The sequence below is a fragment of the Eurosta solidaginis genome, chromosome 4 (genome assembly GCF_040869045.1).
Source record: "Eurosta solidaginis isolate ZX-2024a chromosome 4, ASM4086904v1, whole genome shotgun sequence".
NCBI classification, from domain to species: domain Eukaryota; kingdom Metazoa; phylum Arthropoda; class Insecta; order Diptera; family Tephritidae; genus Eurosta; species Eurosta solidaginis.
In genome coordinates, this window is record NC_090322.1 from 170,657,738 (window position 1) to 170,679,971 (window position 22,234).

General features: G+C 34.6%; 2 protein-coding genes across 3 annotated transcripts in view; both read right to left on the bottom strand.

Moving 5' to 3' along the window:
* Es2 (ess-2 splicing factor homolog) overlaps positions 1-22,234 on the bottom strand; it is a 174,993-nt gene that overhangs the window by 70,095 nt on the left and 82,664 nt on the right. Inside the window, exon 4 of one of the 2 annotated variants that reach the window (XM_067783752.1) lies at positions 22,098-22,232. The exons of the other annotated variant lie outside the window; for it this stretch is intronic. The gene's annotated coding sequence lies outside the window, so the exon portion shown is untranslated. Of the gene's footprint in view, positions 1-22,097; positions 22,233-22,234 lie in introns of those variants that run through there. 2 annotated transcript variants of the gene reach the window in all.
* Positions 3,231-7,837, bottom strand: Cp7Fa (Chorion protein a at 7F). Its single transcript, XM_067783747.1, has 4 exons — positions 7,356-7,837; positions 7,047-7,244; positions 6,259-6,404; positions 3,231-3,894 (listed from the first exon to the last, which is right to left on the bottom strand). The coding sequence occupies exons 1-4, from the start codon at positions 7,422-7,424 to the stop codon at positions 3,393-3,395; spliced, it is 915 nt and encodes a 304-aa protein (XP_067639848.1). The 5' UTR covers positions 7,425-7,837; the 3' UTR covers positions 3,231-3,392.

The following is a 22,234-nucleotide window of genomic DNA, read 5'->3' on the forward strand; positions in this document are numbered from 1 at the left end:
TGTCCGCCTGTCCGCCTGTCCGTCCATCCGTCCGTAAACACGACAATTAGAGTAAATTTTGACGTATCTTAATGAAGTTTGGTATGTAAGTTCCTGCGCACTCATCTCAGATCGGTTTTTAAAATGAACGATATCGGACTATAACCACGCCTACTTTTTCGATATCGAAAATTTCGAAAAACCGAAAAAGTGCGAAAATTCATTACCAAAGACGGATAAAGTGATGAAACTTGGTAGGTGGGTTGACCTTATGACGCAGAATAGAAAATTAATAAAATTTTGGACAATAGCCGTGGCACCGCCCACTTTTAAAAGAAGGTAATTTAAAAGTTTTGCAAGCTGTAATTTGGCAGTCGTTGAAGATATCATTTGGCAGGAACGTAACTCCTATTACTATATGTGTGCTAAATAAAAATTAGAAAAATCGGATGGCGAACACGCCCACTTTAAAAAAACAAAAAATTTTTAAAGTCAAATTTTAACAAAAAATTGAATATCTTTACAGTATATAAGTAATCTATGTCAACAGTCAACGCCAGTAATGATATGGTGCAACAAAATACAAAAATAAAAGACAATTTCAAAATGGGCGTGGCTCCGCCCTTTTTCATTTAATTTGTCTAGAATACTTTTAATGCCATAAGTCGAAAAAAATTTACCAATCCTTGTGAAATTTGGTAAGGGCATAGCTTCTACGCCGGTAACTGTTTTCTGTGAAAATGGGCGAAATCGGTTGAAGCCACGCCCAGTTTTTATACACAGTCGACCGTCTGTCCTTCGTCTTGGCCGTTATCTTTACTAAACGTAGTTCACGTACTTATCTGAACTCACTTTATCTTGGTATTAAAAGTGAGCGAAATCCGACAATGATCACGACCACTTTTTCGATATCGAAAATTTCGAAAAATTATAAAAATGCCATAATTCTATATCAAATACGAAAAAAGGGATGAAACGTGGTGATTGGATTGGTTTATTGACACAAAATATAACTTTGTAAAAAACTTTGTAAAATGGGTGTGGCACCAGAAATAGTTTCGAGCTTTTTGAGCTCCATCGTTTTCTTGTCATTGTCTTATCAGCTTGTTATCGAAGGGGTTCATATATGCCATCGTTTTTATATTGAAGTTTTTTAGGTGTCTGTTTCATAACAAACCGATTAGTCGTTGTTAACAGGTCGATAACAAATTGGTAGCACTCCGATTAGAAATTGATAACTTTTGGATAGCAAATTGGTACATTTTTGATAAAAAAATCGACAACGCGCTGATAATAAATTGGTAACTCTCCGATAACAAATCTACAAATTTCCAAAAACCAACTGGTGTACTTTTAATAACACATCGATATCTTTTTGATAACAACCCGATAACACTCCGATACAAAGTTGGTAACAATCCGTTAAAAATTCGATGACAAATTGATAACATATTGATAATTTTTGATGACAAATCCAAAACTTTTCGATAACAAACGGATAGCAAGTTTAATCTAATCTAATGATCTAATTTAACTTGATTTTATTTGATGTTATTGAATTTAGATTAATTAATTTTATTTTATCCTTACTTCATTTCATATTATATTGATTAATTTATTTTTATTTTATTATTTTTTTTATTTCATTTTATTTACTTTATTTTGCTTTATTTAACTTAATGTAATTTTTATTATTTTATGTTCTTTTATTTTATGCTATTTTCTTATATTTTATTTTATTTAGATTATTTTGTTTCATTTAATTTAATTTTTATCATTTTATTTTATTTAACTTCATTTTATTTGATTTTAATTTTAATACATTTTATTTTATTTTTTTTTACAAAATTTAATTTAATTTTATTTTAACTTTATCCGATTTTATTTTATTTTCGTTTTATTCTATTATTTTGACTAATTTATTTTTATTTTATTATTATTTTTTTTCATTTCATTCTATTTACTTTATTTTTCTTTATTTAATTTAATTTAATTTAATTTTTATTATTTCATTTTCTTTTATTTTATGCTATTTCCTTTAATTATATTTTATTTACATTATTTTGTTTCATTTAATTTAATTTTTGTTTTATTTTACTTCATTTTATTTGATTTTAATTAAATATTTTTTTTATCTGGCTTAAGGTCCGGCGATGATAAATTAAAACGCAAGTTTTATTTATTTTCTTCCTAATATATTCCGATTACACACGGTAATCGTCTTCAGAGGAAATAGTTATCACGTTTTCACTGCGTGACGTGTAGTTTATATTCGTTTTAATTTATCATCGCCGGACCTCAAGCCAGCTAAAAAAAATATTTACAAAGTAAAAGGTCGCCAAATAACCACTTATATTTGATTTTAATTTTAAAAAATTTTATTTTATATTTATTTTACAAAATTTAATTTTTAATTTTATTTTAACTTTATCCGATTTTATTTTATTTTCGTTTTATTCTATTTTACTTTATATTATTTTATCTCATTTTATTATATTTTATTTAAATTTCATGGCGGTCACCGTGGTGTGATGGTAGCGTGCTCCGCCTATCACACCGTATGCCCTGGGTTCAACTGCCGGGCAAAGCAACATCAAAATTTTAGAAATAAGATTTTTCAATTAGAAGAAAATTTTTCTAAGCGGGGTCGCCCCTCGGCAGTGTCTGGCAAGCGCTCCGATTGTATTTCTGCCATGAAAAGCTCTCAGTGAAAACTCATCTGCCTTGCAGATGCCGTTCGGAGTCGGCATAAAACATGTAGGTCCCGTCCGGCCAATTTGTAGGGAAAAATCAAGAGGAGCACGACGCAAATTGGAAGAGAAGCTCGGCCTTAGATCTCTTCGGAGGTTATCGCGCCTTACATTTATTTATTTATTTATTTAAATTTCATTAATTTTATTTCGTTTTATTTTAACTTTGTTTATTTTATTTTGTTTTATTTTAATTTTATTTACTTAATTTAATTCAATTTTTTTTGATTTTATTTACTTTATTTTATTTTATTTAATATTATTTTATTTCATTTTTATTATTTTATTTTATTAAATTTTTTTTATTTTATTTTAATTTTAATTGAGATTATTTTATTTTATTTTACCTTATATTTATTTTGTTTTATTTTATTTTTATTTTATCTGAATTTATTTTTTCTAATTTTATTTACTATATTTTGTTTTATTTCATTATTTTATTATTATTTGATTTTCTTCCCTGGTTACACGTGGCAATAAAAAAACTTTAATAAAAAAACGTTGCGGTTATTTCATTTTTATTTTACAAAATGCTTTATTTATAATAAAAATTTTAAGAGCTATTAAGCTTGATCACGATATATCTTATAAGTATTTTCTACCCTGTAACTGATTGGACAGTAACATTAAACAGTTTTTATTATAAATATGTATATAATCTTACTAATAGTACACACTTTCCTCTTTCTTCGGTTTTACTTTAACATAAGCTGCAATGCGACCGGGACGATAACCGCAATCCACATGAACTTTGTCGGGTAACGCATGAGCTTCACCTGAACTGTAATCATGCCCACAAGAAACTACTTTGCGAAACTTGGGATTTTTAAATTTCTCTGGTTCATAACCTAACTGTGAATATGTAAATGTTGGTGGTTGATCAGCTGCTTCCACTTGTTCTTCCTCATATGGCTCTTCTTCCTCTTCTGGTGATGGAGTTAAAGCGGGCTTTTTGAATGTAATTACTTCACTTTTCAATTGGAAAAGATTTTCCTCCGGTACATTGGCGAATGTGATTTTCTTCATACTATCAATTGGAGGCTTCGCGAAACCATACGCCAATTTCGCTTCCGGTACAGCTACCGCTTTAGAAGCTTGCAAAGCTAAACTGATGCTTATCGGATCAGCGGGGATGCCGTTGTCTTGTGGTGTTGCATGGGCCGCACTGAAATAGACAATGTTTAGAGGATAGGTAAGCAGTGCTCGTATTAAAAAATATTTTAATTCGATCTTATCAATATTTTAGTGTGTAATTTAGACGCTTCAAAGGGCGTTATCAAGTCTCTTCTAAAAATGACTGGTGAATTTCGTGAAGCAACATCTTATGGGAGCTTCCATGATTTGAAGGGACTAATATAGCGTTAACGGCAACCAGCAAACATCTTCAAACTCTGAGCGAGCTACTTTAGCTTGCATTGACACTCGTGGAGGACGAGTCACATGAGAGAGGGTATAGTGGCCAGCGGATGATTAACAGTCGCACTTCCCAAAAAGGTTTATTTCTTGAGACCAAAATACAAACATATTCAAGTTGTAGTGTAGTTATACTGAAAGCAATCCTTCACTGGAGCGATATCAAATTTCGACATGGTAGTATTCTGGATATCTTCTCTTTCCAGGAGAAGGGCTTCCTCTGCCTCCATACACAGGTTACGATAATACCTTGCAGTCGGAGAATTTTTTTTCATTCCCGAACTTGAGCTAGCTAGCGTTCCCGATATGTTGGAGTAAAATAGGGCACTGTTTGACTGGGTAAGTGAATGCGACCTTTTTGACATAATAGCGGCCCCAGTGGTATAAAAAGTGTCCATCAATGCTAAGAGAATATCGACGAAGCTACGGCTAGGAGTATGGTCGCCAACCCTGGGTGAGCTCCGCCGTGGTGTGGTGATAGCGTGATCCGGCTATCACACCAAAGATCCTTGGCTCAACACCCAGGTAAAGCAACGTTCAAAAATTTAGAAACAAGTCCCACCAATTTGTAGCAAAAATCCAAAGGACCACGACGCAAATAGGAAGAGAAGCTCGGCCCAAATCATATCGGAGGTACATATATCAAGCCTTGTATTTAATTATTTTATGATACATACAGTAATAAGCTGAAAGGTTAAGACCAATAGCTCCAAATGAAGGTTGCATCGAGGCTTTATGATTATAATAATAAATAATTTTTCATATACTACATTCATATTGCACCATTAACGCGAATTTATGGCACATTTTGGAGTCAACAGTACAGGCTTGTCTATGGTGTGATGGTTTAACCGAACTCAACAGCGCTCTACTTTGTTGCTGAGCGGCTTTGAACGGAGCCTTTTTTCACTGGACCACTATGCGAAGTAACGAACAAGGGGGCGTAGTACTCGTTGGGAGGGTTTTTAACTTTATCCTCCCGGGGGAGGGTTCTCGATTCAATTGGTATCTTTGAACAAACTTCTTAACACTGGTTGACAGGGTGTTTCTCCAGTAACGAGGTCAGGTTTTAAAAAGCGCCTCTCTGCTTAAGGAAGGATAAAGATATTGCTTTACTTTCTTTATTTCGATGTGTTATTTTTGTTGCATTTAATCAGTTTACAATTTAACAACATTATAAATATTTATCCTTCTATTGTTTATGGTTGAATAAAAATACCACATAAAAATAAAAAATTTTCAAAACATAATTTTGTTCAGGTGGCAATGCTTCTTTAGAATTTTCACTAAGTCAACAAGACTACAAACTTGACCATATCAATAAAACTGACTTGTCATATAACGTCAAATGCGTTTTTCGTTCGTTATAACTACAAAGTTACAATTGAATTGACAAATAAGTGACAACAGCTATTGGTATGGCAAATTTGACATTCAACTTTAATTTGCTGACGTGTTGGCAACTTATTGTCGTTTGTAGTAGTGCCAACGGGAAACAACGAAATTGGTTGCGAAATAAATGAACACAAAATTGAGGCGTGGGTTTTGACCACGAATTGCTTTACCGACTGTGTGTCAATAATGTGACATAAACGCTTTTGGCTCCAACTGAGCTGCAGGCCAGATTTAGGCAGTTTTTGATGACAGACATTTTGACCAAATGAAAACCAAGCAACGAACTGCTTTACGGACTGTGTGTCAATAATGTGACATAAACGCTTTTGGCCCCAACTGAGCAGCAGGTCAGATTTAGGCAGTTTTTGATGACAGCCATATTTTGTCAAATTCGTCAAAGTGGAACTACCTTGTTGTCTTGTATCATAGTAATGAGCATTGGGGATAAGACAAGTGTGATAACTTCTGCAAAGACGTCAAAATTACAAATAGAATGGATCACCTGATTTTTTTTAACTATCGCTGTCTCATTCTGTATCTCTTTCTATCACCCGCTGAAGATAGCCGGCCCTATGTGCCGCCATATTGAACACCCTGTCAAAACGCTGCCAAAACGCTAAAAAGTAGCCATATTGAACATCCTGTCAAACAGTTGACGGATAAGATATCACACTTGTTTTATCCACAATGTTAATGAGTTTTTTTTAATCAAAATACTTACGCAGGTAAAGGATATGAAGGGAACGCTGGCGACGTACCACAACCGCATGATTTGTGTGGCGCTGGTGCTGGTGGTGGTAGTGGGGCGGGTGAACAATATTTGCAAGGCGCCGACGAACATTTACATGTCGGTGGTTTTGGTACAGACTGTAGATGGAATTATATAGTCAGCTGTTAATAACAAATAAATTGATTGAAGCGCGTCAATACGAAAAAAAAACAAACTTAATCACACGACTTTTGTTTACATAAAGCGCACGTTTAACGAATGAAGTGATGATTTCGATGGATCTTTGTATTGAGCGAATATTGATTATGTGATGTTTCTTTCGAACAAAATTGAGATAATGATGTTGACGACGAAATGGAACACTTAAAAGTTAAAACAAAAACAAATACCAACGACACCAAAACTTATAAATGAAGACATTTGATGAGCTGATGAAATGTGTTTACTAAGTATATGCTAAACAGTTTTGTGCGCAACTGTACCCACACATTTTGCAGCGCGCGATAATTAATTTTTTATTTGTATGTATGTAATATGACTGTATGTATGTGAAATATGATAGTTACTGCCCTATTTGTTAAATATCTAAATATTTACTCATCAACGCTTTTGATTATGTGCTTTTGTGGTAAATATTCTGTTTCAACATTCTCTAGATTAGCAAGACGTTTATGTAAGCGATTAATGCATTCATGTTTGGCGTTAATCACAGTTTCGAGCCATTTACGTTTAATTAAGTTATTCCATGTCCAAAACCAATCAAATTTATTATCACGTACTTTATTGCATGCCTTAGGTAATGGTGCCGGTTCAACGAAGATTTTATTACAGGAACAAGTATCACTGATGGGTTTGAGTTCGAGCTCAGCATTGATATAAGCTGGACGTGGTTTGGGTTTCGGGCGTACAAAGGTTGGTGGTTTGCATTTGTTACAATAATCAACGCCCTTCTCATTGCAAACACAGCCGGCATTCACCTGTGAATTATACCATTTAAAATTTTTATTTATTTTTTTTTTTTTGCATTTTTCGTTAACTCAACATTTTCACATATTGTAATGAAAAATAAAATAAAAACACACACTCACCGAAAGTGTAAATAGCATCATTGACATTAACACACAACATAAAAATTTTGCTGACATTTTCAAAAACATTTGTGCAACACAAAAACGAAAAACAAATACAAAGTTTTTTAAACAAGCATTAAAGTTTTTTTTCACACGCGCTTTTGAGCAAATTCAGTCTTTTAATATTAACTTGGAACTTTCACATGCATTAAAAAAATAATATTTTTTTTCTTTCCAAGCTACTCAGCACCAATTCTTAAACATTTTCTATGCTCGTTTTTTTAACGCAAATAAGTTTTTCAAACACTTTTCTTTTCCACACCGTTCTTTCACACTTCACCGTTGTTTTGTATTTGAAACTGTTTTATTTAAAATTGTTGTTTATATATCTACCATTATTGTGATATCTAAAATCTTCTATAACTTCATCATCATCCATTCGTCGTCTACTTCGTGCAAAATTGCGTGCTTTGATTTCTCTTTAAGTTAGATAAAAAAGCCAGAACTTATTCTTTCATTCGCTAATATTTTATAGTACTTACATGCAGTTGGGATGCGCATACAGTGGTGTGCAGTACATAACCAACATGCTATTTTCCGAAAGATGTTAAAATCACTGTGTCACGGTATGCGGTTAAATTATGTTCTGTCTTATAAAATGCAATCTTTTTGAAGAACGCTCTATTTAAGGTTAGGTTGAACTGGCTTTGCGTGAAGACGTCAAATAGATTGAATGAGTCAATAGTGTAACCAGATTTTTACTCAACGACCAAACGGAAAACCCCTAACAGAAACCAGAATATATGTAATGTAGTAGCTCCGTCCTCTTCTTCTCGAATAGCCGTGCTCCTACAACTTGTCCAGCTTTAGCTCAGAAAATTACAATTCAAGTTCAGAATTTCCAATTTAAATTCCCAAATTTACAATTCAAGTTCAGAATTTCTAATTTCAGTTCAGTTCAGAAAATTATAATTCAAGTTCAGGAAATTACGATTCAAGTTGAGAAATTCACAATCCAATTTCAAAATTTCCAATTTACATTAAAAAATTTACAATTCAAGTTCAGAAATTTACAATTTAGGTTAAGAATTTCCAATTCATGGTCAGAAAATTATAATTCAAGATCAGAAAATTACAATTCAAGTCCAGATTTTCCAATTTAAATTCCGAAATTTACAGTTCATGTTCAGAAATTTAAAAGTCAAGTTTAGAGTTTCCAATTAATTTTTAATTTCAGTTCAGAAAATTATTATTCAAATTCAGAAAATTGCAGTTCGAGTTCAGAAATTTACAATTACAATTCAAGTTAAGAATTTCCAACTTAAATTCCGAAATTTACAGTTCATGTTCAGAAATTAAAAAGTCAAATTTAGAGTTTCCAATTAAAGTTCAGAAAATTACAATTCATGTTCAGAATTTCCAATTTCAGCTCAGCTCAGAAAATTATAGATCAAGTTCAGAAAATCACAATTCAAGTTCAGGAAATTACGATTCAAGTTCAGAAATATACAATTTAAGTTCACAAAATTACAATTCAAGTTCAGAATTTCCAATTTAAATTCCGAAATTTAGAGTTCATGTTCAGAAATTTAAAAGTCAAGTTTAGAGATTCCAATTAATGTTCACAAAATTACAATTCAAGTTCAGAATCTCCAATTTAAATTCCGAAATTTAGAGTTCATGTTCAGAAATTTAAAAGTCAAGTTTAGAGTTTCCAATTAAAGTTCAGAAAATTACAATTCAAGTTCAGAATTTACAATTTAAATTCCGAAATTTACAGTTCCTGTTCAGAAATTTAAAAGCAAAGTTTAGAGTTTCCAATTTAAGTTCAGAAAATGACAATTCAAGTTCAGAATTTCCAATTTCCGCTCAGCTCAGAAAATTATAATTCAAGTTCAGAAATCACAATTCAAGTTTAGAAAATTACGATTCAAGTTCAGAAAATTACAATTCAAGTTCAGAAAATTTTAATTCAAGTTCAGAGAGTTACAATTCAAGTTCAGAATTTCCAATTTAAATTCCGAAATTTACAATTCATATTCAGAAATTTAAAATGCAAGTTTAGAGTTTCCAGTTAAAGTTCAGAAAATTACAATTCAAGTTCAGAATTTCCAATTTCAGCTCAGTTCAGAAAATTATAATTCAAGTTCAGAAAATCACAATTCAAGTTTAGGAAATTACGATTCAAGTTCAGAAAATTACAATTCAAGTTCAGAAAATTTTAATTCAAGTTCACAGAGTTACAATTCAAGTTCAGAATTTCCAATTTAAATTCCGAAATTTAGAGTTCATCTTCAGAAATTTAAAAGTCAAGTTTAGAGTTTCCAATTAAAGTTCAGAAAATGACAATTCAAGTTCAGAATTTCCAATTTCCGCTCAGCTCAGAAAATTATAATTCAAGTTCAGAAAATCACAATTCAAGTTTAGGAAATTACGATTCAAGTTCAGAAAATTACAATTCAAGTTCAGAAAATTACAATTCAAGTTCATAAAATTTTAATTCAAGTTCAGAGAGTTACAATTCAAGTTCAGAATTTTCAATTTAAATTCCGAAATTTACAGTTCATGTTCAGAAATTTAAAATTCAAGTTTAGAGTTTCCAACTAAAGTTCAGAAAATTACAATTCAAGTTCAGAATTTCCAATTTCAGTTCAGAAAATTATAAGTCAAGTTCAGAAAATTACAATTCAAGCTCAGAATTTCTAATTTAAATTCCGAAATTTACAGTTCATGTTCAGAAATTTAAAAGTCAAGTTTAGAGTTTCCAATTAAAGTTCAGAAAATTACAATTCAAGTTCAGAATTTCCAATTTCAGCTGAGCTAAGAAAATTAGAACTCAAGTTCAGAAAATCACACTTCAAGTTCAGGAAATTACGATTCAAGTTCAGGAAATTACAATTCAAGTTCAGAAATTTACAATTTAAGTTCAGAAAATTACAATTCAAGTTCAGAATTTCCAATTTCAGCTCAGCTCAGAAAATTATAATTCAAGTTCAGAAAAATCACAATTCGAGCTCAGGAAATTACCATTAAAGTTCAGAAAATCACAATTCGAGTTCAGAAAATTACGATTCAAGTTCAGAAAATTACGTTTCAAGTTCAGAAAATTACAAGTCAAGTTCAGAAATTTACAATTCAAGTTCAAAATTTCCAATTTAAATTCAAAAATTTACAATTCAAGTTCAGAAATTTACAGTTCAGGTTAAGAGTTTCCAATTCAAGTTCAGAAAATAATAATTCAAGTTCAGAAAGTGACAATTCAAGTTCAGAAATTCCAATTTAAATTCTGAAATTTACAATTCATATTCAGAAATTTAAAATTCAAGTTTAGAGTTTCCAATTAAAGTTCAGAAAATTACAATTCAAGTTCAGAATTTCCAATTTCAGCTCAGTTCAGAAAATTATAATTCAAGTTCAGAAAATCACAATTCAAGTTCAGGAAATTACAATTTAAGTTCAGAGAATTTTTCTTTTTTTCTTTCATACATAGAAATTAAAGTATGTAAGATGGCAAAAGTTATCATTAATAATTTGATACATGGATATGAAGACCTAGCCTCTGCTAAGGAAGCGTTAGACTTCTTAATTCATTTAAATCAGTTTTGCTCACGTGAAGAAGATAGCGAAGAAGAAAAAACCCTTCCTTTTCTTCCCTCTCTACGCTAATAAAAAGTCAGTTGCAAGGCCATATAGCTATATTCTCACAGTCCAAACCATTGGTTTGCATTGAGTATGACAGCAGTGATGACGAAGATATGATAGCTGTGCCACTCCCAATAGCTGGAGTCTTAGGAATTCCCACATCTGCTACCACAGACATGGCCTAATTTAATAACATGTGACGCCAGAAGGTAGTGTCCAGTGAGAATACCCATTATAAGCATACAGTCTCATCTTTTCAATAATAAAAGTAACTTTGTTGGTCTAAGGTTATAAGACCTACATATGATCTGCGACACATTGCAGCCCGGCGCTTAGTTCCACGCCTTTCCTGCTTGGTCAATCATGTGCAGCTTTCGCCTATTTTTGATCGCGCCTAATCTAATTGGAATGTTTATTGTACAAGATTCGAGCGATACGCCCTGTCTAGCCAGCTAATCCGCTTTTTTATTTCCTTCTATTTCTATATGCCTATGCCTAAGGAACCGATTCTTTTCAGGGATAGCTTACGCTCTAACACACTTTTAGATACTGTGCTATGCGGTATTGTTGCCTTATTAACTACTTGGCTTTCAATGTAAAAATTGATGCGGCTACAGTTTAAGCTATTCTACTCCAGTGTTTCTACTGCCTACTGCTTCCGTCTGAAAAACACTCCAGTGATCTGGCAGGATCTAGCATCTGTTAATTTTTGGATAAGATCAGCATACCGCAGACCCTACTCTTATTACTTTGGAACCATCGGTGTACGCGTGTATCACCTCGTCTGCCACTTGCGCAACCTTGCGCTAACCATCCACCTCTTCTGTGGCTATAATAGCCTCTCCGGAGCGCAGGTAGAGAATAAGGTTGGCTCTATCTGTCAGTATATCATGACGCTATACTACTATCGCCGTATATTCTGCGTTTAAGCTCCCCCGAAGTATTGCGCCTCTTAATAGTTGTGAGCGCTATGTTCTTCGCCACCAGGTCTACAGGTGGAATGTGCAGAGTGGCATACAGTGCAGCGGTCGGGGTTATATTCAGAGCTCCCGTAATGCTAAGCAAGAACTTCATAGTATAGGATAGGTTTCGCTGGACTATGTTGATGTCTGCGTAAAGCTCGCGCAGGTCATCATTAAATCGTCTTCGGTAATCGCCGTCAACAACGCGTAGAGGTCCATAAACCTTTCGAAGAAATTTTCCCTCGAACACTTGAAAATCTGCTTCATCTGATGTTGCCATGGTCCATGCTTCTGCACCATATAGGACGGGTACGATAAGTGATTTCTAGAGCATGATTTTCCTTTGCCGAGAGAGGAATTAACTTTTCAATTGCCTACCTAGTACAAAATAGCATTTCTTGGCTGGATTTCAGAACTGATGTTGTTGTTTGTGTTAATGCTGGTTCGCAAATAAACGAAGTCTTTTACTATTTCGAAATTATGGCTGCTAAGAGTGGAGTGGTTGCCAAAGCGCAAATATGCTGACTCTTTGCTCGATGACAGCAGGTACTTCCTTTTGTCCTTATTCATCATCAATCCCATCTTTTCTGCTTCTCTTTCCAGTTTGGAGTAACTGCTTCTCTTTCCAGTTTGGAGAACTTACGGTGCGGGTGTTCAGGTGGATGATAGTAATGCCGTCAGCATACGCCAGTCAAGGGCTGATATTTCCAGATATTATTGTAAAGAGTAAAAGCTTTAACTAAGGCCACAGGAAAAGGGTTTTATCAATTGAGAAAACTTTCCAAAGATAGATGCAATTTTTCCATGCTCCGGTGGTCATGGTGGGACAATGGTTCGTGATTTAAATTCAACTGGTCGGACATCCTAGGATTCAAGACTACTACATTTTCCCTTTTTCGCTCTTATTTGGAATCCAAATATATTAATAAGGTTTTGGTTGTAAAGATGGAGATTCAGGCTATTAGCGAGCTTTGGGAAATTTTTGCCATAGAGCTGTTGTTTAGCTACATTTTATTAAAATAATTTGTTAAAACTAAATGATTGTGAGCACACAAAGAAATCTATTTGAACTACGGCACAATTGTGAATATTGGCACTGCATTACCGGCAGTAGCTAACGTATGCCAGATGGCAGCGCAAGTTAAGTTTTAATTGATTGAGAGAACAGCTCATTTCTGTTGACATTTGATAAGACTTTTATATTGCTCGCTCAAGATGGGCACGGGTCCGGGCAACCGTGTGTCCGTAGACTAAAAAACAGCACCGCTCTGGAACCGTCGCCCACCCCGGCACCACTTTCGCATTACTTCAGGGTGGCGTTCCAGGGACTGTTGTCCCTGCGTCCAGGTTCCCGCTATTTGCTCTGAGTGTCCATTTAATCGCCACTGCTTCGCATGCGCATTTCTCTGCGCTCCCTCTCAGCATCCATCAGGCGTGTCATTACTATAAATGCCATTTTGCTCACTGCAGTGTGTTATACAGAGCGGCCATTTCGCTTGCCAGTAAGTCCACTGGGATTTTCCGGGTTGAAACCAGGATCGCGTCGTCGGACACCGTCCGATAAGCACTTGCTATTCTTAAAGAAGCAAGTCGGTACGCTACTAATAAATATTTTTGATGGGTCTGTTTAGATCCATACTACACTGGTGCTGCGTATAGTATTATTGAGCTGGTTACTGTGGACAATGGCTGACGTGTAGCTTCGCTCGGACCACCAATGTTAGGCATTATTGGCATAAGTGATCCATTAACTTTGGTAATTTTCTCCCCCACCGCTCTGAAGTGCTCTTTGAAAGTTAACTTAGAGTCAATGTGCACTCCTAAGTATTTTAAGGAATCCTTTGAGGTGATTTGATAATCCCCGACAGTTAAGACTAACTCGTTCGCCGACCGTTTGGAGCTTACTAATACCACTTCCGTCTTTTGGCTAGCCAACTCCAGTCCCGTATTGGTCAGCCATTCCTTTATTCTTGCCAAGGCGTCATTACATAATGCTTGAAGTAGGTCCAGTTTCTTGGTCACTACTACCACTACAATATCATCAGCATATCCCACAATTTGCGTGTTTTCTGGTAGATCAATATTTAGCACCCCGTCATACATTACATTCCAAAGCGTTGGACCGAGAACAGATCCCTGTGGGACGCCTCCTGTGATTTTTTACTCTTTTGCTCCTTGATCCTTGTCAAAAAGAAGTACTCTGTCTTCAAGATAGCTGCCTATTATTCTGCGTAAGTAAGCTGGAGTGCCGAAGCTTTGCAGCGCTGCCATTATCTGCATCCAGTTCGCAGTGTTAAAAGCATTCTTGATGTCCAACATAATCAGTGCACAGAACTTCCTTTTATTTTGGCCTCCAGAGATAGCTTCTCTAGCTATATTGACGACTGTTTGTATTGCATCTACGGTGGATCTTGGTTTGCGAAATCCATATTGACTACTCGATAAGCCACCTGGTCTTTCTAGAGTCAGCTGTAGGCAGACCTGGCAGATGTTATTCTGCCCTAGCTTTGGTCTATCTATGTAACTTTTATGCAGCTTTTACCTCTTACCCTCTGCCTTTCTCTTTTTCTAGGAATCTTTCTTCCTCTCCGTATTTTCCCTCATTTCTTTACGCTCCATCTATACCTATCTCTCTACCTGTCTCTGTCTACCTCTATCGCTTTCTCCTTCCCTCTTTTCTCTTCTCTTTAGTTCTTATTCTTTCTCTTCTCCATCCCTTGCTTCCAGTCACAGTCGGTCCCATTCTCCATTTTCAGGAAAAAAAGGTGTCGTAAATACTTATCTAGGCAAAGGGCATGCTACCTAAATACCAAAACTCAGACAAATCGAACTGAATATAATTTGTTCGAATAGATCGGCCCCTGGTCCACTTCCCGGGAAGAAAATTCATAGGAACGCTATCCTATCTTTCAAGTTGAATCAAACTGCTCACGCTGTGCAAATTTGATTAAAATTGGTTGAATAGTGTAGGAGTTCATTGCGGACAAGCAACGTGGCACGAAATTTATATATGTGACCCGGCCTATGAAAAGGTGGCTTATGACTAAAAAAAAAAATAATGCAAAAGAAAAATCACCAAGAAACTGAAGAAATGCATTGGTTTGTCTTTAACAGCTGTTTCTTTTTTGAGTCATAAGCCACCTTATCATAGGCCGGGTCACATATATTAAGATTTTCAATAATATACACGTCTTAAAAGGTCTTCGGGTTATGATGTATATTGGAACGATTTTCCGTCATCCCTTGTCAAATTTGGTTTTGAGACAAACCGGTTTCGGCATTGTGCCATCATCAGTGCCGATTTTCGGGTCATCATCATCGAAAGCCCATTAAGAACAAATTGAATTAGGAGAATGACACGCCCCTTCTTCAAAACTTGAATTGAAATTTTGATTAGGAGCTCTGTTGTACTATACATGCAAAATTTTATGGCAAGAGCTATTTTGTGTGTTGAAATATTTTGAAAAAGAGCTGTTCGATTAAGCAAGTTTTCAGTAGGATCTTTTCTCGATACAACAAATTGGTGTGCTAAGCTTCACTTCAAAATTCCATTTCAGCGGCTACTTTTCGCTAAAATATAGATGGACTTCGAGATGGATGGACGGCGAGATACGGATGTAAGGACTCGACGAATTAAACGATGAGTGCTTTTATTCATTTTATTATGTTCATAACTTAGTGCAGCTCAAACAGTTCATGATTTAACTTTATTCGGTACCAGGGGAAAGATAACTTTTTTCTCGAATTCTCGAAAGGCCAGCTCATCATCTCTCTTTACCGTCCTTGATTCCGAGTCACGCACCAGGGTTAATATGATGAGAGATAGAGCGTGCGATTTTTTTTCGTTCATACAGAACTTTTCTTTGAATTATCTAATTGGTCCAAACTTGCACGTGTAGACAAGAGCTTTCTCCAGCATGGGGTTAAAAAAAATTTACGATGGGGAGTCGCCTTGCCAGAAGTCTTGTTTGGTTTCGAAATACTCGGAGACGTTATTCCTACTTATAAGTTATAACAAAGGTACTTTTTTTTGTTTAGCGTCTTTTAGCAAATTTTATCAGCTTTGCAAGGAAATCAAAGTCGAGCATAGCAGCTTACATACAAACTCATTTTAAACAGTATTATTTAGCTCGACTCTGTATCGTTCTTTACGAATTTTGTAATTGAAATTTAAGTAACTTTCCGATAAGCTAAAAGCTTGAAACTTGGAATATAGTTCAGAACACGATGACAATGCAATAAAAAGAAAAACACTTCGCCAGGTGGAGCATGGATCGATATAATCAAAAAAATCTTTTTGTGGTTCGATTTGGCTCATATTTGGAACACGTATTACATACATGAATAGAAAGCGACCTATGAAAAAATCGACGCCAGGTGGCGCAAGAAACGAGATGTTCAAAAAATCGTATTTGTAATCATATTTGGCTCATATACATGAATAAAAAGCGACCTATGAAAAAATCGCCGCCAGGTGGCGCATATATCAAAATATTCAAAAAAATCGTATTTTTGGTCCGATTTGGCTCATATTTGGAACACATATTATATACATGAATAGAAAGCGACCTATGAAAAAATCGCCGCCAGGTGGCGCAAGGAACGAGATGTTCAAAAAATCGTATTTGTAATCGTATTTGGATCATATACATGAATAAAAAGCGACCTATGAAAAAATCGCCGCCAGGTGGCGCATGGATCGATATATTCAAAAAAATCGTATTTTTGGTCCGATTTGGCTCATATTTGGAACACATATTACATACATGAATAGAAAGCGACCTATGAAAAAACCGCCGCCAGGTGGCGCAAGGATCCAGATATTCAAAATAAAATAGTTAGAAAAAAATTTAAGTTAAGCGGTGTTATTGAAAACAATACTTACATTAAGTAATAATATTTCTAAAAGCTAGAAAATAATTAGGTTGGTCCTAGGTACTAATCACCACAATCCTCATCAATCTAGGTCGTTGATCAGACAAATAAATAAAAAATCGTCAAATTTCTACTCATAGTCAACCGCTCATATCTTTATAAATAATAGTTTCATATATGCATAGGTAAGACCAACTGAACCTTAATTAGGGGATGCTGCGCCGCATGTTGTTAGAAATTCCCAACGCTTTGGTTTATTTTTCTGATCAACGCCCTAGATTGATGAGGATTGTGGTGATTAGTACCTAGGACCAACCTAATTATTTTCTAGCTTTAAGAAATATTATTACTTAACCCTGTGAGATAGCGTACGTCAGTAGTATTTTTTTTGTTTGCTGAAATATATATGATTGCTTTTTAAAAATACGTCTAAGAGACGTATTGTTATCTTTTACGTGACTACGAATTATATATGCAATTTTTGCCTAAAATGGTAATTTTAGCTAATATTTTTTTAATATATATATATAAATCATCAATAATATTTTTTTAAGTATAGTTTAAAACAGCTAATTCTTTCATTCCAAAAGGACTGATTTTTGTAAGGACAAGTCCAAGACAAGTCAAACTTAATTTTTAATATATTAAAAAAACAATATTTTACTTTAAAAAACATTTAAAAGAAGTGAATATATATCAAATAAATGATTAAAAAAAAAAAAACAAAAAAAAAAAATGTAAGTTTTTGTTATATCTTTAGGGTCCTTAAACTTGAACATGTCTCTCAGACCTACGTTATCTTTTCTAGCGTAAAAAAATAATGTTATCTTTCTAGGGTTAATGTAAGTATTGTTTTCAATAAAACCGTTTAACTTAACACTTTTTGAATTTTATTTTATTTTATTCTCTGTCAAAAGCTGCTTAGAAGTTGAGGCGGCGCGATATTCCTCATCGTGTTAGGTGTTTTACGCACTCGGTGGAACCATGTTTATATAAATTTGTCAGTTAAAATTTTAAATAATCAACAAATATATACAGAAATGTGCTGCAATTCAATTTCGAGTGAAATTGCGTCTTGCACCCGGCAAATCTGGGTAACCTCAACCCCCAATTTCAATCGAAAGGGAAGTACAGCACATGCCTGATAATATATGGAACATAAAGATGCCGATTAACAGCCTGGGTTTTCATATTCAAGCTCTAACTAACTCTTGTTGCTATGCCATTACTTATTTCATATTTATTTGACTAATGATTAATGTGAGCAAAGCAATAAGAGATTGAAATGATTGTTTTGCATGTTGACTGTACTTCTACTCAATACTTTTTCATGTATATTTATTTGATGCTAATAAACAATTTTTTTTTGTAGAAAAGTTTAAATTATTGATTACATTTGGGTTTTCCGTAGAAGTGTCCACCAAGAAGAAAAAGTAAAATTATGCCTAGGATTATAGATGTTCAATTATTTGACTGATGTAGAAGCTATTAAAGGATAGCAAAATATACTAAGTTACTAAACTATTTTTTTTTTGGACAAGCGCTAATACCATTTCTCAGCTTGATTTGTGCAAGGCGAATCCATACCAGGTGGCAGCACCGCGTCAGCTGATTGGAACTTTTTTTTTTGCAAAAGATTGTATTATGTCAAACTCAAGACGAATTCAAAATTGTTTACATTTGAGTGTTTACAAATAATTGGTAAGTTATATTTTAAAGCTTTCGGTGTTTGTTAATAAAACGAGTGCATATTTACGTAAAAAATAGAATAAAACTTGTTTAAAATGGGAAAGTGCGTTATTTGCTTAAAAAAAAAATTGAACGAGGGACTGGGTCGTTCTTCTAGGTGCCTGCCGACGAACAAAAACGTTTGTTGTGACAAAGCAGCTGCCAAATGTACCTACGAAGGAAAGATTTCATTTGCGCAGAACATTTTTCGCGCGCGGACATGATTTGTGGTGGAAGGAAGGCCTTTGGCAAATGATACAAGCACTGTTTGTACGCCGGCAACTGAAGCTTTACACTGCGATCCATTACAAAACGAGTAAGTTGCCCTGTTACTTTCTAGTTGAAATGCATACAAATATGCATTTATACACTAAATATGTTTTTTAACTAGTTCCGTACAGTTTTCCCAAATGGACTTTGTATGTACTGAGGACACTTCTTTGGCTACAGCAAGTAAAGATGTCCAAACGCAAACAGCAAGGGAGCTTGTAACGGACGCTGAAACCCAAACCCAGTAAGTGGCTGTAAAAAGGAATTGTGAATTAAAGTCTAATGCAATATCTTTTAATATTTTAAAATATTCTTGCAGCTGTATAATTTTTGAGGCGCTAATGGATCCCGAAATTAGGATATTAAAAAAACAGATAAAACAACTAAAGAAAGTCAACAAAGAATTGCGTCGTGAGCTTGACAAATCCAACCTTGTGCTCGATAATTTCAGAAAAATATTCACGGAAGGTCAAATACAGAAGATGGTTTGTCCAGGTATGTTAAAGGTTTTATTTTTTTTTATTGATTGTGTGAGTAATTTTATAATTTAAACATAGATCGTAGGGTCTTTTGGGACTGGAAGGACATTTCGAGTGCGATATGCCTAAATGCGGCTGGACCGAGAGCTTATCACCACCTTTATGACAAGGGGTTTCCACTTCCCCACGTCACCACTTTACAGCGTTGGTCTCCAAAGACCGATATGAGCGAGGGTCTTCTGGCTCCATCATTCGATGCGTTGGCACACATGTCTGAACTAACTGAGAGTGACAAAATGTGTGTTCTCTCTTTCGACGAGATGAAAGTCGCAGAGGCGTATGAGTATGATGAGCCAAGAGACCAAGCTCGACCAGCGAAGATGGTGCAAGTGGTGATAGCGTGAGGGTTGCTTAAGTCATGGAAGCAGCCTGTATTTTATGCTTTCGATACAAAAATGACGAAGGATATATTGTGTTCCATTATTGTGTCGTTAAAGGACATAAACGTCACAGTGGTAGGTGTTGTTTGTGATCTGGGATCCACAAATCGCTCCCTTTATAACCAGCTAAAGATAAGCCCAGGTAAAATAGCACTTAATAACTTTCTTGGTTTTTAAGTTATTCTATGTGAACGATGGTCAATTTTTTCCCCTTCTTTTCAGATAAGCCTTGGTTTCAACACCCGTCGGACGAGACTTCGAAGGTCTATGTCTTCTCAGATGCGCCACATCTTTTAAAGCTGGTGCGAAACCATTATATAGATGACGAGATAATATGGTATGGACATCGCCTAGGCACAAGAACAATTTGCGATTTGCTGAATCACACTTCTAGCTCAGACGTGTCGATAGCTTACAAAATATCGCACGAACACATTTCTGTACAAGGACCAGGTGGGTACTTACTGTTTTAAATTTAGTTGCAGATTATTGCATGAAGCATAAAATATAATGTGAAAACCTACAGCAAAATTTGTATATTCCTACTTATTGCGGCTGTAAATACTCTAAATTCCAATTAATACGTACTATGTGCTTATCCTTTCAGCACGACAAAAAGTGAAAACAGCAGCCCAGTTGTTTTCAAACACGGTTGCTAATGCCATCCGACGATGTTATTCGGTAGGGTTTGACTTATACAAACCAGTCGAAACGGCTGATTTCATTCAGCTTATTAATGACTGGTTTGATGTTTTAAATTCCAAACTTGAAACATTTAATTATCCGGGAAAGGTAGCATTCGTTCTACACAATTTAATTTTAGTTTCTCACAATTGGTTTTAAATCATCAGGAACCTTTCGGAAGGAATCTTTCAAATCAAATTGACGTGCTTAATCGCATGAACAATTTCATGTCGTCGCCCATTCTGCCCGGAAGAACGACCCTAGAACTATTTCAGAAGGGAATATTAATTACCAATAGAGCGTTGGTAGGTTTATATAACGACCTTAGACAAAATTCAAATGTGGAATATATATTGACGTACCGGCTAAACCAAGATGTTCTTGAAAATTTCTTTGGTGCTATGCGTAGCAAAGGTGGTTTAAACGATCACCGACTCCAAAGGAATTTCAATATAGGCTTCGAAAATATATTTTGGGTGAAATCTAAAATATAACATACCAATAATAAAATTTACGCGATCCTTATTATTTTTCAGCTCGAAATACAGAGTCCTTGCGAGGAACAGGAAATGTTTCAAAGGATTCGACTCAATGGCTCGAGCCCCTACAAGCATCGACTCCTTTGAAACCTTTAAATTCAAGGAGCAGTACCGTAAGTCAAAGCGTGACAACTATCGCGCATGGAAGCATTGTAGGTGGTAATACTGGCTGCGATAAAGAAAACTGTGATGGTATATATGAAAGCATGCCTGCATCGCAAGAAATATTGAACACTATCGGCGGCGTAGTTGACTGCGGTATTTTGCAAGAGGACGCTTTGTCATACATCGTTGGCTATATGATTAAAAAGCTAAATTTGGAAGAACTTCGCGATTTTGGACCTTCGTTCGGGTTTATAGACCAAACAAGCAAATGATTTTTAAAAAAACCGAATCCAAGTCTCCTACAGGGCGTGAAAACAATGGAGAAAATATTTAACAATATAAACGCATTAGAAATTTCTAATTGCAAAAATTTACATAAGCGTTTAGTAGACAGTAGCGCGCAGGTCCAAGTACCCGAAAACGTGAAACGGTTATTCTTCAAATTCCGCATTCACTTTCGTATCCGTAGCCTTAACAAACGCTTAAAGGTCCAAAATGCTAAACAAAGGTTGATGGGGTTCAAAAAATTCCTCAAAATTAAGTTATAAGGTGAAGAATAGCTATTACCAACCATAATTATTTGTAATTGTATATGAATATATATTTTTTTAATATTTTCTCTATTACAGCAGCCACATCATCTAAATATTAGCGCAGACATTTTTTTATACACAAGCACCACCCAACACCGTAGTACATTTTAAGTTTCAGATTTCATGCTGAATATATATCGTCCCTCGAGATTTTTATGTATAAAAAAGGTATTTACAATAACCACACCGTTGGAAGGAAAGTAGAAAAGCGAGCAGAGTAAACGCAATGTGAATATTTAAAAATTTTTCTCAAAAAGTTTTTAAAACTTTGATTTTTTGTTTCCAAATCGTTTACAGCTAAGCGTAAAATAATCAAAACGGCTCGTTGCTTTAAAGCTTATAAATAAAATTTCTAAAAGAAAGCTGAATATAAATTGTTTTCGATTCCAAAATACCATTAAAAACTTATTTATTTGTGTTATTTGCTTTTGATACCAATTTAATTATTCTTTATATTCATTTTCATCAAAACATATTGTATTATTATTAGTACGACTAACTTTACAATTATATGTTTAGGTTTTGTTAAAACACTAAGATATTTAATTGTAATAAATGGAAGTTCCACCGAAATAAATCT